The sequence below is a fragment of the Cyprinodon variegatus genome, unplaced genomic scaffold (genome assembly GCF_000732505.1).
Source record: "Cyprinodon variegatus isolate N-32 unplaced genomic scaffold, C_variegatus-1.0 Scaffold619, whole genome shotgun sequence".
Lineage (NCBI taxonomy): Eukaryota > Metazoa > Chordata > Actinopteri > Cyprinodontiformes > Cyprinodontidae > Cyprinodon > Cyprinodon variegatus.
In genome coordinates this window covers 169356-184958 of record NW_015151072.1, presented here as the reverse complement: position 1 = coordinate 184958, position 15603 = coordinate 169356, and the positions used below count along the sequence as shown (strand labels likewise).

General features: G+C 36.4%; 1 protein-coding gene across 1 annotated transcript in view; it reads right to left on the bottom strand.

The window, feature by feature from the left end:
* LOC107096380 (triadin-like) overlaps positions 1 to 14794 on the bottom strand; it is a 46033-nt gene extending 31239 nt beyond the window's left edge. The window contains exons 1-5 of the mRNA XM_015393000.1: positions 14403 to 14794; positions 4053 to 4265; positions 1890 to 1940; positions 617 to 742; positions 477 to 503 (exon numbers count right to left, since the gene is read on the bottom strand). Coding sequence (XP_015248486.1) covers positions 477 to 503; positions 617 to 742; positions 1890 to 1940; positions 4053 to 4265; positions 14403 to 14421 — 436 coding nt within the window. The 5' untranslated portion in view covers positions 14422 to 14794. The remainder of the gene's footprint in view (positions 1 to 476; positions 504 to 616; positions 743 to 1889; positions 1941 to 4052; positions 4266 to 14402) is intronic.
* Positions 14795 to 15603: the final 809 nt, after the last annotated feature.

The window sequence follows — 15603 nt, the reverse complement described above, 5'->3', positions numbered from 1 at the left end:
ATTGGCTGCTTAGAAATTAAGTGTTAACGAGCAGTTGGACAGGTATACCTAATAAAGTGGCCGGTAAGTGTATTAAACCCTGATGATTGAGGAACCTATTGTATTTATTTGGGCAGAATTGGAAAAATTTGGATTTTTAGCAAATATTTTTCTACTACTTATTAAGAAGAGAATATAAAAATCCATATTTCATTTTTTCTTAAACCTTGCTTTAAATGATGCTTTGGTTGCATTAAAATTATTCCCCCCAAGGTCAGAATAATTGGAGGTATACATTTTTATACCTGCTTTTAAAGTCTTTCTCAAACATTAAAAGTAGATGTTTAATTTCTTCTACTCCTGTAGAAGTTATTTTTTATGTTATTAAATAAAACATAACACCAAAGATGATTTTTTAGCTCAGACCATAATGATTTTTTTTGCATTTCAAAATAATGATCCTGGAAAAAACACTGAAAAGCTTCAGTAGTACAAACCTTTTTTCCTTACTGCATACAGCGTTCCTGCAAAGGAATATATAAAACATCATAAATTTTACTCACATCTACAATCACAAACACAGATAGTGCTTTTATCATAATGCAAAGTAATGTTTGTTCTAAGCATCTTAGTTTACCTTCGTCTTCCTCTGGAGCGATGAGGCTTGCAGCGAAATTAAACACGGAGCTAATCATGTTTGTTGATTCATCCACAGCGTCGTTCACCACCTTCACAGGGTCTGAGCTGAATTTGCTGAGACCTCCTAAAACAGTACAGTCGTCGACGAGGAGGAGAAACATACAAATAATGTTTAGCTGACCTTCATAAATGTTTTGAGAAAAGCGGATAAGAAGAAGAAGTTCTGTAAAGCAATATTTTCCTCTAGTTTTCATAAACCAAGGACAGAATTTCTTTTTGAGGGGGTTAAACTGAAAGTGGGAACCTTGTTTTTTAAAGAAATGGATGGTTATTGTATCATGAACCCCATCTTCCAGTTTAACCATCTCACAGGGGCATTCCAACACAATGCTGTGCAAAGAAGCGTTTCAGAAGTTCTATCGATCTTCAGCTGAAAGCTGCACCGGAAAAAGTAGATTTCAGATGAGCTTAATTCAACCTAATCAGTGTATTAAATTTCCTCTTTAGAAAACAATATTAATAAAACTACAGAATCAAGCTCATTTGAAGTCCCAGTTTGAATGAGAAAAGAGCAAACATCCGAACAGTCTATCGTGAATGCAGAGAAACAGGAATATACTGTAGAAAAGTTAGAAAAAATCCTGTAATTTAGTGGAAAAAGTATCAAAGCTGCCAGAACTTGACTGAGAAATCCTTCATCAGAGAGAACAGGCTAATATTTTGGTAGCTACTAACATACATCAGAAGGAATTTGATTTCCAATCGTTTTACCAGTGGCAGTGCTGTTCAGATCATTTTAAACTCCTGCCATCCCTCTGTATTGTCTTTCTTACTTTAACAGGAAAGATTGTGTCTGAAACTCCAAACCAAAGGATGGTCATTTTGTTTTCTCCATTTCTAAAGGATTGCTTCTTCTCTTCCTCTGACCAAGCTTTTTGGTCTTGCCCATGGTGTAGAATCAGTTGGAAAGAAATTATTTTTTTTTTTACTTTTGCATGATATCCTGTCTCTCTGCATTATGTATTGATGCCGTATTCATATGTCCATTTCTCTGCAAGTAATAAATGCACCAAAAAAGGTATTTCTCCCACTGCAGATAAGCATCCAGAATGCTGCTCAGCAAGAACAAAAATCCATCTTCCTTAAAAATAAAATAAAGACTAATCCGTGAAAGTTTCCATTGGCTATTTTTCATGGTCATTAGTAGCTATTAGTAGTTATAGAAGAAGCATTTGGGATCTGAGAGGTTAGTTGCAGGTGAGATGTCTTGCCTCTGCGCCCTGAATCCTTTAAAACCTTCCTGATGCCAGCAGAAGGGCGATCTGGTTGGATGAGAGAAAGTGGTGATAAGCAATGAAACATTCATTGGCATGGCATTATGAGTCAGTTCTGAATCGAAATAAAGAAATACTGTAACAAAGCTGTAGCAGTTTCATGTGAGAGTTTCTGTTAGAGATGAATGAAGATTTTATGGTATTGTTAGAAATATGAGCCTCACGTTATGCAAATTAAGATATTAATGTCATGATGTTGGCGCTGATGCTTAGCTTAATTGCTCATTTCATTCACCTGTCTAGCTCTGCCTTGGTTCTCATCGCTGTTCATCTGATCCACCTGCTCCTGCTTCTATTTAAACTTCTTGGTCCCAGCCATCAGTGCCATGTTATTCTTGAGCCTTTTTGTGAGAGTTTGTCTAGCCTAATTTATTGTGTTCTGATTGTCGTGTCATGACATTTGAGATCGCCTGGCTCTGTCCAGATCTGTTTGACTGACCTGTCTTCAGACATCTGCTGGATTCTACTGTGGACTGAACCTGGATTTTTCCCTTGACTTTGCCCTGTGGATTATCCTGCCTTCCCTTATCTGCTTGGATCTGCTCTCCTGCCAGTTCTGCAGCTTTCCTGGCTTCAGCGTCTGGAACTCTCTGGCAGTGTCCGTTGAGTCTTGTCAGTTGACCGGCTAGAATTATCCTCATTCTCTGGACAAGGACTGAACTCACACGTTCATAATCATCCTCCATCAGGGAATTTAAATTGTGGCAACTAACCTGTGTTTCCCTCCTTTAGAGGTTCCTGTCTTAGACACCCTAACTGCTGATAAAGCAGATCCGCAGCCCGTTGCTTAATAAAAGCTTTTTATTAATCCCACTGTCTGTCTTGCCTGATTACTCGGCCCCTCTGTTGAGTCCTTACAGTTAAAGGTTCCTGTGTCATTAAATGTTATTTGGAAGGAATGATTTAGTGTTGTCACAGAAACATGAATAAGTAGAATTAGTGCATTTTATACAACAGTATTAAAGGCATACATTTTTAGAATTCTCATAAATATATAAGGTATAAAATAGAATGAAAGTAGGATTAAATACCTGTTAGCTGCCATGTGAAATGTTATTAATCATCATGTCAGTTCATTATATTAGTTTTCTCCCTCCACTCAATAATGAATGGCTCCTACCAAGTGATCAGCCTCCTGAGTACTTTTGTTTTCTTTGACAGATCCTTATGTTTGATGTTTTATTATCTTGTCCCAGACCTTCGTATATTTTTCTTTTATGTGTTTTTGTTATTTGCCTTTGAAGATCTAGATTCTGGGACATGATTTTTTTTTTTTTTTATAAAAATAGCTTTTTTTTAAGAGGGCTGTTGTTGTTTTTTTCTTTTTGCAGCCTTTTCAACTTTTTCAACAACAACATAATTGAGTGTAATAAATAATACTCAGAGATTTTATAGACCAAACCATTAAGATGCGCACTGGGACTAAGAAAACTAAAGCTTTCCATGTCACTTGTTTCTGTGAATATGCAAATGACTGCGTAACTTCTCCCGAAAGGTTTTTTTTACATTTTTTTTACGTTGTTACAAGGAAATCTATGGCCCGTCATATAATGTGACTAAAGGGGAAGCTTACAATACCTTTATTTCTCAACGGACTTCTTTAGGTTTTGGTATTCTTCTATGACTTGGATGATTCTCAGTCATCAAGGTCATAGTCATTCCAAAAAAATTTAAAACCGATCCACTGGACTTGCTTTCCAAGCTTTAGGACTTTTCGCTTCCCATCCAGGAAACTTTTTCAATTCCAAATGTCAGAATTAGCTTTTAATTCAAAGCTTTATAGAGTGGACCAACAACAACAACAGCCTTATTTTGGCTTAGATTGTTTTTTAACTTTTTTGGATGTGTTCCTGATCCAACACATCAGAATAAATGACTCTACTGCTTTCTATAGGCAGAGATTTAGCAGAGTTTTACCAATTACTAAAGGTTGTGGGACATTGGATTTTGAGGACCAGAATGTTATGCCCCTGTTTGGAGAAATCGGTTGAACTTGTACCAAACTGCAGACAATTAACCAATCAATCAACATCATAATTCATATAAACGCCAGAAGGAATAGAGTTGAAAGAGACGATATTTTCACCCGTCTTACTCTACCTGCAATGGTCTTGTAGTCTGCCAGATCGAACATTATAACGAACACACATGTCCATGTGATGACTAGTGCCAGAACCAGGATCCAGGCTAAAGGAGAGCTAAAAGTAGAGTAGAAGTCCTCTGTTAACGTTTTCTTGGACCCCCGGACAGTGGTTGAGCCAGCTTCTCCCACTTTGCCATCAATGACCATGGTGGTTGTCACCGACGACCGTGCTAAAGAAGAAGAAAATAAAAATCATAGTCCGATCTAAATCAATAATATTTGGCAGATCACATAAAGAATGAATGATGACATAATGTGGAAATGACTTTAAATAATTTAGCATGTTATCTATTTATTCTAATTTGAGTAAAAAGATAAATACAATGGGGTGCAATTAATTTGATACTGTTGTTAAATGTTTGGCTGTTGTTTGTTGTTTATTTTCATAGCATTATGTTTTTTTCAAATATTTTATTTAGGGATGCACGATATAATCTGCCCCCTATCGGTATCGGCCTTAAAACTGAATGTCGCACATCGGCCACCCCACCGATATTTAACCCGATATTTGATCAGCTTCTGAGTTTCTATAGTCTAAAAAAAAAAATAAAGATACTACTTCTTCTTCCTCAAAAACTTCTTTTTTACAGACTTAAAAACTTCTAAAGACGAGGGAAAAAATATTGATACATTAAAATATCACAATATCTTCATATGCTGATATATTGCCATTTAAAAACACCATATCAATCTCTTTTACTAATGAAATATTGCTATATGTCATCGTTATGCTACCAAATCCCCAGAAAGTTCACAAAATGTTGCCATATTTTTATATGTTGATATATTGACGCGGTATCGATCTATTTTACTAAAAAAATCTCACAAGAATTTGCAAAATATCTTGAGAGTTTGTAACAGAACGATGAAATTTCATGAGATTTTGAAAGTAAAATAGATCGATACTGCGTTTTTAAAAATCTATTTGATATCAGCATATGAAAATATATTTGAGTATATTATTTTTCAAAGTGTCAGAAATGGATAATAAAACTGCTATTTTCAATGACTACTTATTTTTGTCCAGCTTCAACATCGGTATCGGTTATCGGCCACATGAGTTTTAAAATATCGGCATATCGGATATCGGCCAAAATCCCAATATCGTGCATCCCTAATTTTATTGTTATAAATTTGTGTTTAATTCTACTTTTCATGTTAAGAAATACAATACAATTGTACGTTTTCTTTAACAGTGTATGTAGGTAGTAGTCTAGCTGTTAAAAAAAAGATGGGATGGTGAATTATTTTTTCTTTTTTTCGAAGCACAAATTGCCTAATCAATATAGTCTTATCACCTAAAGCACTATGCATGGTATGTCAGGTACGCCGGTCATTGACCTTGACCAATGCACCTTACAGTAGAACTACAGTCCGTCCCTGGACTGGCATGGCTATCACTGCCCCTACATAGTTAGGGACTAATGCAGAGGACAAATTTCCCACTGGGATCAGCTTCATAGTCATGGTAGGACACTTCTTTGATTTTATTTATTTTGCTCAGGCTACTCGTAAGCCCACAGCCAGGCAAATGTTAAAAAGTCAATATTATTGCCATTACTGTTAATATATAGTAGAAATGTTACATGTTAAGTAATAAAATGTCACAGGGCATGGTTCAGGGGGATGGTCATTTAAGAAAGGGGATGACGTTTAAAATTTTTTTTAAAAAGGCCCCTGTCCTCCATCAACTTGAGCACTGTATGTAGGGAAAAGAAACTAGAAAATAGTATTTTGCCTCAATGACATTAATCAGTTAGACGTCACAAAATTGCCTCTTCCCTCCTAAATTGGATCATATTTTAATAAAGATATTCCTGTAGGTTGTTAATGTTGCTGTGAGTATGTCAGATGAGCCACCTGTTCACTCTGCTCAGCTTACTGCTGGCGGCATACGCAGGCTACGTTACTGCTGACTAAGACAGCTTAGCAACCCTCTGAACACACACACACACAAACCGCAATTGGCTGCTCTGATTTGTACAGTTTCATTCTAATATACAAGTTACTGCTTGTAAGACTTGTTTAAGGAGTTTTTTGTCTGAGGATTTTGTTGAGACTGTAGGGCATCCAGTGAATACTCATTGTTAGGAAGACATGTCTTATGCTGAAAATATGGAGAGAATACAAGAAAAGAGACCTTATATCAACAGTTGTTGTTCTTTTCTCTGCAGCCAACTCAATCCAATCCTGCGTTACTTCTAAAGCCCTTCAAAGAACCACACCGGACCAAGGAGATGCAACAGAAAAGACACAACAGCACACATTCAACAACAACAAAAGAGAAAAACATCCGAAAAACACCAAGACACATAAATAATATGACACAGTGAAGCAATAAAATAAAAAATGTGTCTCGTTTAAAGCCCACAGTGAAGGTTTGTGTAATGTGTGATAATCCCACGTTTGGTCTGCAGCAGCTAGCGTTTGCACAACTCTACGCATACAGTTAATATCTGTTGCAGTGCTGATTAGCTGACCTTAAGAGAGCACTTTTGCATGTATGTTTGTAGAAATGTAGACCTCTAACAGAAAAGTAAATCAATGTAAACTAAACCCTAACTGAAAAAAAACAGTGGAACAAGGCTAAAATGGCACAAACGAGTTCTAATTTTCTTGAGACTGGTAAATGATTCTAGCTGAGTGATGAGAAAGTTGTGTTTACTGTCACCAACTTTTAACAGCTAACTCTTTATTAAGACTCTGTCAGCTGTGTAACAGCAAAAAGTCCTCTCGTGCTTTAGATGAAGAGATCCAAGTCAGAAACAGAACAGAGGGTAAACAGGGTCCCTGTGGATTTCTATACCAGGTAGCAGTCGAAGGCTGGTACTCTGCACAAAAACTCTTGCACCATGAAAGATTTAATTAACACCTATGGTGCTGAATTTGAGAAAGCAATATTTCATGGACCTTTATGTCAAATGCAGCAGTTAGTTTTAATAGCACAGTAGCAACATAGAGTGTTTGGGAAAAAAAACTCTATAACTTCTGTTGGGTTTTAAACCATGATAACAACTTTAGAAATTAGGAACCAATGTCCAAGGAAGGGGATGCTGTTTTGCTCCGCATTTGACTCTCAATCAAAATCTCTAACTGCTACAAAGCCCCCTCCTTTAGTCCTTCCCTCCCACAGTGTTTGAGCAGAAAATACCAAACTCACAGTGATCCTTCCTCTCTTCTGTGGCACTCACCTCCAGAATAAACATCGGAAGAGACACCAATATGGCCCCATGCCGTGGGACTAGAACTCCGTACTAACCAAAGGCTATGTGGACCTGGTGGCTGATATCAGAACCAAATTGACTGCAACATTTCTTAGCAACATACCGTATCTAAAAAAAAAAAAAAAAAAAGTTGTCAAGCGGACGCACTGTTTAGACTGTACAGACTGTATATATATCCCATGCACCTTTTTCTTCTCTTTTTGACTATTTGAGCTAATGTAATGAGTAAATTTCTCCAATGTGAAATCAATAAAGTCAATCAATCAATTCTCTTTTCAGTTTAATGACTTTGAGATGAAGAGACTGGAGATCCCTTGGTGTATGGCACTGAGAACAAAGAAGTTCCTTTCTGTGGTCTGCTGCTATGCCGCTAAATGCAGAAGAACAACTCTATCCTTCCAAATGGAGATACAAAGGTAGAGGTAGAAGTCAGGGAAAGTTTCTAGCTAAACAATTTGTTTCTTTTTGAGATTTTTGATAATTTCATGTGTTGACTGTTGGTTAATGCAAGCTAAAAACAAAAAAGACCACATGGGACGTCATGCTAACATGTTTAAGCTGTTGTTTATAAAGTTAGAACAAGCTTTATTTTACTAAGAGTCTAAACACTCATATAAGGTTAACAATTGCGTTAAACTGTTCTTAACTAAAGGTAAATATGCAGGGAGGCTGTAACTTTGTATCTTTGTTTTACTGTACTCTGCTTTTCATAGGTCTGCCTATAAAGTCCATCTGACAACTGCTTTGGATCCAAAACGCTGCTGCCCGTGTTCTCACTAGAACTAAGAAAGTAGAGCACATCAGCCCGGTTCTGAAGTCTTTCCACTGGATCCGGTAGTTCAGAGAATAGACTTTAAAATTATTTTCTGCGCCTCTATACATAACAAATTTGTTGTCAGTGTATCAACCCCCCAGACCACTCAAGTCTGCTAGTTCAAGCCTACTCTGTACATTCAGAAATAGAACTAAACATGCAGCATTTATGCTCCACTTTTCAGGAACTAACCTCTAGAAGACTGAAAAAGTTCTTTTGTATCACTGCTTCTTTTTATGTCGGCTTCTGTCTCCTTGAGGTTCACACTGAGCCTGCTGGTTCTACTGGGGGTTTCTTCCTGTTAAAAGGGAATTTTCCTCTCCCCTCTCACTTCTAGCATGCTTGGTGTTACAGTAGGGATTGCTGAAGAGTCAATGAGTCGTTGCAATCAGCTGGTTTTCCTAGAAAAACTTTAAACCAATTTGACTGTAGGATCTGGTTGAATTGTCTCTGTAAAGTGCCTCAGGATTACACGTGTTGTTAATTGGCGCTATATAAATAAACTGCATTAAATTGAAAGCCTGAGTTCTTTTAAGTCAAAGTTAAAATCCTGCCTTTGACATTTCTAAACAAATAGAACCTAATTTAAACTATTAAATGAGGTTTTATTAGTTTATGGTTGTGGTCCAACTGTTTTATTTGTTTTATCATATTTTATCATGTTTTTATCTTTGTTTGCTTTACTCTGCTTTTATTTCTATTCTTTTTTATTTTCTTATTAATGTTAAGTACTTTGAATTGTCTGTTATCGTGGTTTTGGTTCTGTTTAAGTTTGTTTTTAGTTTTCATTGGTTTCTTTTCTATTTTGTGTTTTTTTCTGGTAGAATCTGAGGTCTAACGTATTTCTTGTTTACCCTCTGTTGCCTCCTTGTGTCAATCCCCTTCCCCTACTGTAGCTCCCTTCTAGATTCTTCCATCTATACCTGCTTCTTGTATGCTGATGTCTTCTGGATTTTGTTTTTCTTTCTTTTTTCTTTTTTTTGTGGGCTTTTGCTTCAGTTGCCACCATTTGGATAATTAAATTAGCAATAAACCACCCTAGCTTCCACCAATACATTTGGGTCTTCTAAAAATCTCCACTCAACCTGACAGTCCATGTGCTATAGGAATGAACTTACCTTGCCTTGCCCCTCAATACAACTTTTAAACAGACATAGTTTCTAGCTGAATTCCTGGACCTCAGATGTTCTAGGTACAACATGATTTGGTTTTCTAGGAATTCTAATGCCAATTATAATTTACACAGAATAATTCAATTTGGTTCAAGTTACATAACATAAAACATGACTGCATTAAGCTTGGTTTTATATTATAAAGAAATGGGCATGCTTAATGTCAACTGCTAATGCTAAATTACTGCTGCAAATAAATATAAAACGATTCTTGGGATTTTAATGGACTCTGTTATTGATAAATTACACTAATTTGACCTTTGTAAAACAGTAAAGCTCCACTATAACATAATGCCCGTTGAAGTGTATGTGGCTTCTAAATAAAATCCTTTTTATTTAGCTGAGTAAAAAACAACTGTAATGTTTTTATATAGACACAATCTTTAAAATGTCAAGAAACATTGCCTTGTGTTTTATTGTGTAGAGCTGTTTTCAGAGGCTTTTATCAGCTCCTTAGTTTTAGTTTAAGGATCTCTTACTGCTTCAGCTGGCCAAGAAATAATGCACATTTTTTCTCATGTTTGTTTCAGGATGGAACCTTTCCTGCTCCAAAAAGAGTGCTCACCACTGCTTGGTCCATATAAACACGGAAGAGTGAGTTAGTTGTGAAAGCACTTTATTTAACAGCAAAACGTTCTAAACTCCAGCTAACAGAATCACTTATGGACTGATTAGAGCAGTGACCAGTGTTATTGTCTGAGTATGATAGATGTATGGAGCTAAATCGGTTTCAGTTTTCACAAAAACATATATGTGATTCATACATGCACAGGACAAGCTCTACACAGATACAGCACGATTCACGCAACCATACAAGATTCACACATGCACAGCACATGATTTTTTTATGATTTTTTTATTTTATTTCTGGTCCATAAACAATATTAAATTGAATTACAAAGTACCAGTGGGCTTTAAATTTCACTGCATTTGTGTGTGGATTTTTGAGACTCTCCTGACGTACCTTGATACACAAATGCATTTTTTTATTCAGGGGATGGTTTGCAGCCAATCACAGAGCTCCCTTGTATAAGCTAATCACAAGAAAGCAATCCAGGTGGGATGACAATTTGCTCTGGCTGGTGTTCTGTCAGCTAAACATATGGCATCAGGCCAGTATACCCTTAGTAATACACTTAATATAGAGTTTCCTCTGTCTCTGCTCTCTTTGCATACAGTGGCGGTTGGCCAATAGAGGGCGCTAGGGAGCCGCCCCACACCCAATGACCCTGATTAAGACATTACAAAAATATGTATATATTCTTTTTTATATAATTTCATTTTAGAATAAAATATAAAGTATTTCGAAATATATCAATATATTTTTTTAGATGTGCAAGATGAATATTTATTCTTTAATAACTAGTAAAGCGTCATTTCGTTTTTTTCGTCGGATTGGTGACATATTTCCACCCTAGGGCGCAAAAATCTTTGCCCATTGACTCTCGTTTAAAGTTGTGCATGCGCAGTAGCTCCTCTGCCTCCTTTTTCAAATGTTAGGATCTGACCCAGCATTGATAAAGACAGCTAGTACTGATATAAAGCCCTTTTTAGAAAAAGCAAAGGAGAAAAAACAATCTGGGATTCACATGGAAAATAGTGTAAGATAGTGTGCTTTTTCTAGATGTTTGACATTTTGTATAGCTGCTCATAAATAGACACATTGCCAGAAAATAAATAGTTTTTCAATATTTAGAAAAGTATTAAGCTGAGTATTAGCTTCTCCATTATTAAACTGGTACATTTTTGTTTTAGGTTTGTTACACAATATTTGACCTTGCAAAAGACAGATTTGATTTATGGTAGATTTGGATTTAAGGTATATTTTTGGTTTTTGATATGCGTCTATTTTGAATTTTTAGCCCCTTAGAAAAAACTCCACCAGCTACCACTGCTCACCAAGCATGCTGTTTCATTTCGCAATTTAGTCAGGTTTTTGTCGAATCAAATGTCCAAGAATCAAATGGTAGACTGGAGTTTTGATTTCTTTGTTTGTTTACCATCTTAGATCATTTTAAGATTTGAATTTATTTTGAAGGGAAGATTTTCCAGATTCCTTCTTTTACCTATCTTTTCCACATTGTTAAGGCCTCATGCGTTTTTTCTGGAGCCAGTAGTCTGAATAATAACTTCTCTGACTCTGAAGTCAGAAACTACAAGCCTTCCAGATGTCATACTGAGAGATATTAGCAAAACTTGGCTTTCTGGGTGATGACGTTGAAGCAACAATCCCTCCAGTCAAAGATGGGTTAAGGTGGCTGAACCAAAGAGCATAAAAAACACATAGTTCTTAATTAACAGCCTCATCTCACCCACATATAAAGCACTGTTCGGTGTGATGACAAACCGGCCTTATAAAACTTTGAATCCTTTTCTTTCCAACTGCTCCAAAGGCTTTTTCAGAATTGCTCTGATTTTGAAAGACTTCTGTATTTAGATTCAAATAAAACAGACTTTTACCGATGTAAAAATGTTTACCTTCTGCAGAACTTTCAATTGTGCTGATTGTTTTCTGTTTATCAGATGCTTCTTGAGTTAAATCTTTTATTAATATCAAGTAGCCCTCTGTTTGGCACATCAAAACTTCTAGACCATTCATTTGAATGCTCTCTAATTCCTCTTTTAAAACATACAAAAAAATACCCTTCCCCCAGAAAAATTTGAGTTTTGTTTTCATCTTATAAGCATGGATAACTACCAGTTTCTGAAAACCTGCTTTAAAGGCCTGATCAGTCATTCATGCATGGATGCCTTTGTTTTATGGCTGACCTGTCTCCATCTATGGTTTCCTCTCTACTACCAGATATTCATGATATGTTGGCTCAGTTTTAGAGCAGTAAGGTGTTGTCATATCAGTCCTTTAATGAGCACAGGGGTCTGACTGAAGCAGAGCAAGATGAAAGTTGGAAAGATAAAGGACCTGGATAGAGGAGTGAGAGTGCTGCTTTCAGAGGGTAACAATAATGCTACAGGCTGCACCTTTAGCGCCCTGAAGAAGAAAAACAAGTTTGATACAGCTATAAATACATAACATCAACTAAATGTTTTGGTGTTAATTATTGTTTTCTGTATGTCTATTCATTTTATTTCATGTTCTATGCAAGAAAAACCTGCTCTATTTAAAAATACACAAATTTAAAGTTTGTTTCTATGTTTTCTGTTAAATGATCTTAATTTCCCCCAAAAAAAACATGGGAGGAAAGATCTCGGTTAATTTTACATTTATAAAATGACACAAACTTAATCATATGTTAACATTGTTGGAAAAAGACAGGAGTGACACATTTCACCTGAGAGTGTTTGCGGTTTTAACTTTTCCACTTGCAATTAACATACATTCAGCATAATCCTTAGATCTCTATATTTTGTTGGTTTAAGTTAAAACTTAAAAAGAAACCAAATGAACTGACTGCCAGTATTTAGTTTTTTAGCTCTTTATGTAACATTTATGGCATTAGTGATGTGATTTTAAATGAGGATTAGGTCGAAGTTCAACTGAACCAACTGGATCGGTTACCCTCATGCAATCAGCTAATTAGCATTGAAATCCTTTACATCTTCAGGTCTGTGTTCTCTTAAAGTTTTGTTTTCCTCTTTCTAAGTTTCTATGTAAAATTTTAGTTAGAATCTTTCTTTTGTTGGGCTGTTTTCTGACTCTTTCTTCTTTATATTCTTTGTTATTCCAGCCCCATCCTGGTTTTCTCCAAGTTTATTCTCTGATGATCAATCTTTTATTTGTTTTTAGGATTTATGTCTGATTTACCTTTTTAATTTTTGGGGAAAAGCTCTTTATTTTTATTACAGTATTCTTTTATTGCAGAAAATCTCCAGACAAGAAACTCCTATAAAACAAACCATAAACAGGGGGAAAAAAATGTTCAAGAACAATTATATTGATGTCACTTCTTAAACCCGTGCTGAAAATTATTCATACAACCTTTGGGCAAAAGGACAATGAAAAAGAATTATCGCTGTCCTATTTCTCTTCAAAATCTTCCTAACTTGCCAAAAAACATAGGTTTTGAAGATGAAACTTCTCTTCAGCTCTCAGAACTCATTCTAAAGGATTTAGGTTTAAGGGCCGATTCGGATGAACGAAGGTCGATTTTGTGCTGGAAGAGTCTACTAGTTCTTATTTCAAAATGTTGTGTGAATCAATCTGAATTTGGACAATGGGGAAAAAAGGTTTACGTCAACATAGATCGTCCACCATATCCCACAGAGGGCATAAGATGCATACAGTTCCAGCCTGTCCAATGAAAGGCTGAATTTTTACTTCATCATGAAAAAAAACTACCAAAACAAACAAGCAAATGACATCAATAGATGAAATGTTACAAATCCCCTGAAATAATCTAATGGTATATTTGGGCAAGTTTAGGTCAGGTGGTATTTTATTGTATCATTTTAGAGTAAAACACATCTGCATTAGTTAGACATCACATTCTCTTAGCTTTCCGATTTTGAAAAGTACCTTAGAAAGAAAAAGCTCTCTGTGTCACTTTATTTATTCCCCAAAAAAATCAGCTGATATCAATTTAAAGATGCCATGTCACTATAATAAAGTAGAAAAATAATCATTTAAAACATTTATTAAGTTTATTTGCTAATGATGCATAAGGGTGCATTAAATATCAAACTGCAGAGCTTTCAATTCATGATCTTTATCTATGATGCACCCTAATTAATGCACTGAAGTTAAAAGTTTGATCATTTTTTCTGCCTGTAGTGTATTTTAAAATTATGCAGTGTCGTTCCAAAAACATGTCTAATCCGTGAGATGATAATCCGTTACTATCTAAAGACCAAACCCAGCCATCAATCTGGTAAAATAAGAAAAGGTAACGTCACACAGTATCAGGTGACATGGAAATGGGCAACAGCAGGCTGAGTGTTGATAGTGACTGACCCCTAAGTGCAGTAAAGACGTCGCACAGATCCAGTAGTTGCATTACAAAGTGCTGCTGTGTGATAACTGCGTATTTTTAGATAACTTCAAAAGTTCAGGAATGTTCCCCATGCAATATAACAGCCCTGCAAGAGTCCAGTACACAAGGCATGTATAAAATAATGACACTGTCTGAGGTAATGGCTTACCTTCAGCAGCATCTGTCATTGTTCCAATATAAAAAATCCTCCAAAAAGTCAATCCTTTGTGCAGGTTATGTTTCCATGAAGACAAAATATCAGGATTTTCCTCCTTTAAACAGCTTAATCCCACTGGGTGTTTAATCCCAGGGTGTTTGGAAAAAAAACAACAACTCTTCAGCCCAGCAGGATCACGACTGTTCTATGTAAATCGGCACTTCCTTTATTTCATCACAAGTCCCAAAAATTCCTCCTGGATCCAGACATGTGCTTACATTGGTCTTAAAAACTACCCAAGTGGAAAAGGTGGAGAGACAGAGTGGCAGAGACCAAGTTTAGAAAGTCAGTGTCTTTGCCCTTTGGCAGGTTGGGTTTGCAGATACAGCAGGCCTCCCCCCCCACCCCCGGCTCTGACAGAATTAGACTGACCGCAGGGACTGCTGGGGGGGATCCAAGCAAAAGGCAGAAGTGAAAGAAGAACTTTGATGTAACTTCATCCCAGCAGCTGGTGTTTCTGCACCAGTCATGTGACCATAGTGTGTCTAAGATGTTCATACTGGTCTTTCAAGGTAACTTTTTTTTTTATGAGTTTGATGGAAAATTTTAACTGCCACTTAAAAAGCCCTGAACCTAATTGGGTGCTGTTGCTTTCATGCTGGGTTTCAGAGCAGGAGATATTTTTAGAGGGGGCTTCTGCTGTCGGTATTCTGCCTCGCCTTTTAAGGCCAGAGGTGTGACCCCAACGTCCCACCCACCCACCCACTCCCCCTCCAGACATTCACTAATCACTCTGCACCAGACCTCCACTGCTCCATACAGAGCTGTCAAGTGGTGAGCAGAGCAGACTGAGGAATAGAGGCTAGAGGCAAAAGGAAATGGATTTCAGGGCCTTTATTGTAGTGAAACTGAGAAACTGAGCGGATCTCTGTAGATGTAAATGACAGAATTTTGTCAGGAAAACTGAATCTTCGACATAGCTTGAGAATAAAGATTTTAAGAAAAAAACATTAACACAATTTCAAAATGAACCTTTTTTTAACGTCTGAAAGAAAAAAAGTAGACTGAAAGGTCATGTCTGTTTGGTTACTGCTATAAATAGAATGCACAGGCATCCATGAATTTTATCTCACAGAAGAATGCTGATGGTGGTTTGTGATAGTAGAATTTATCTGTCTTGCACAAAACAATTCCATCTCTTTAAATATTTAGG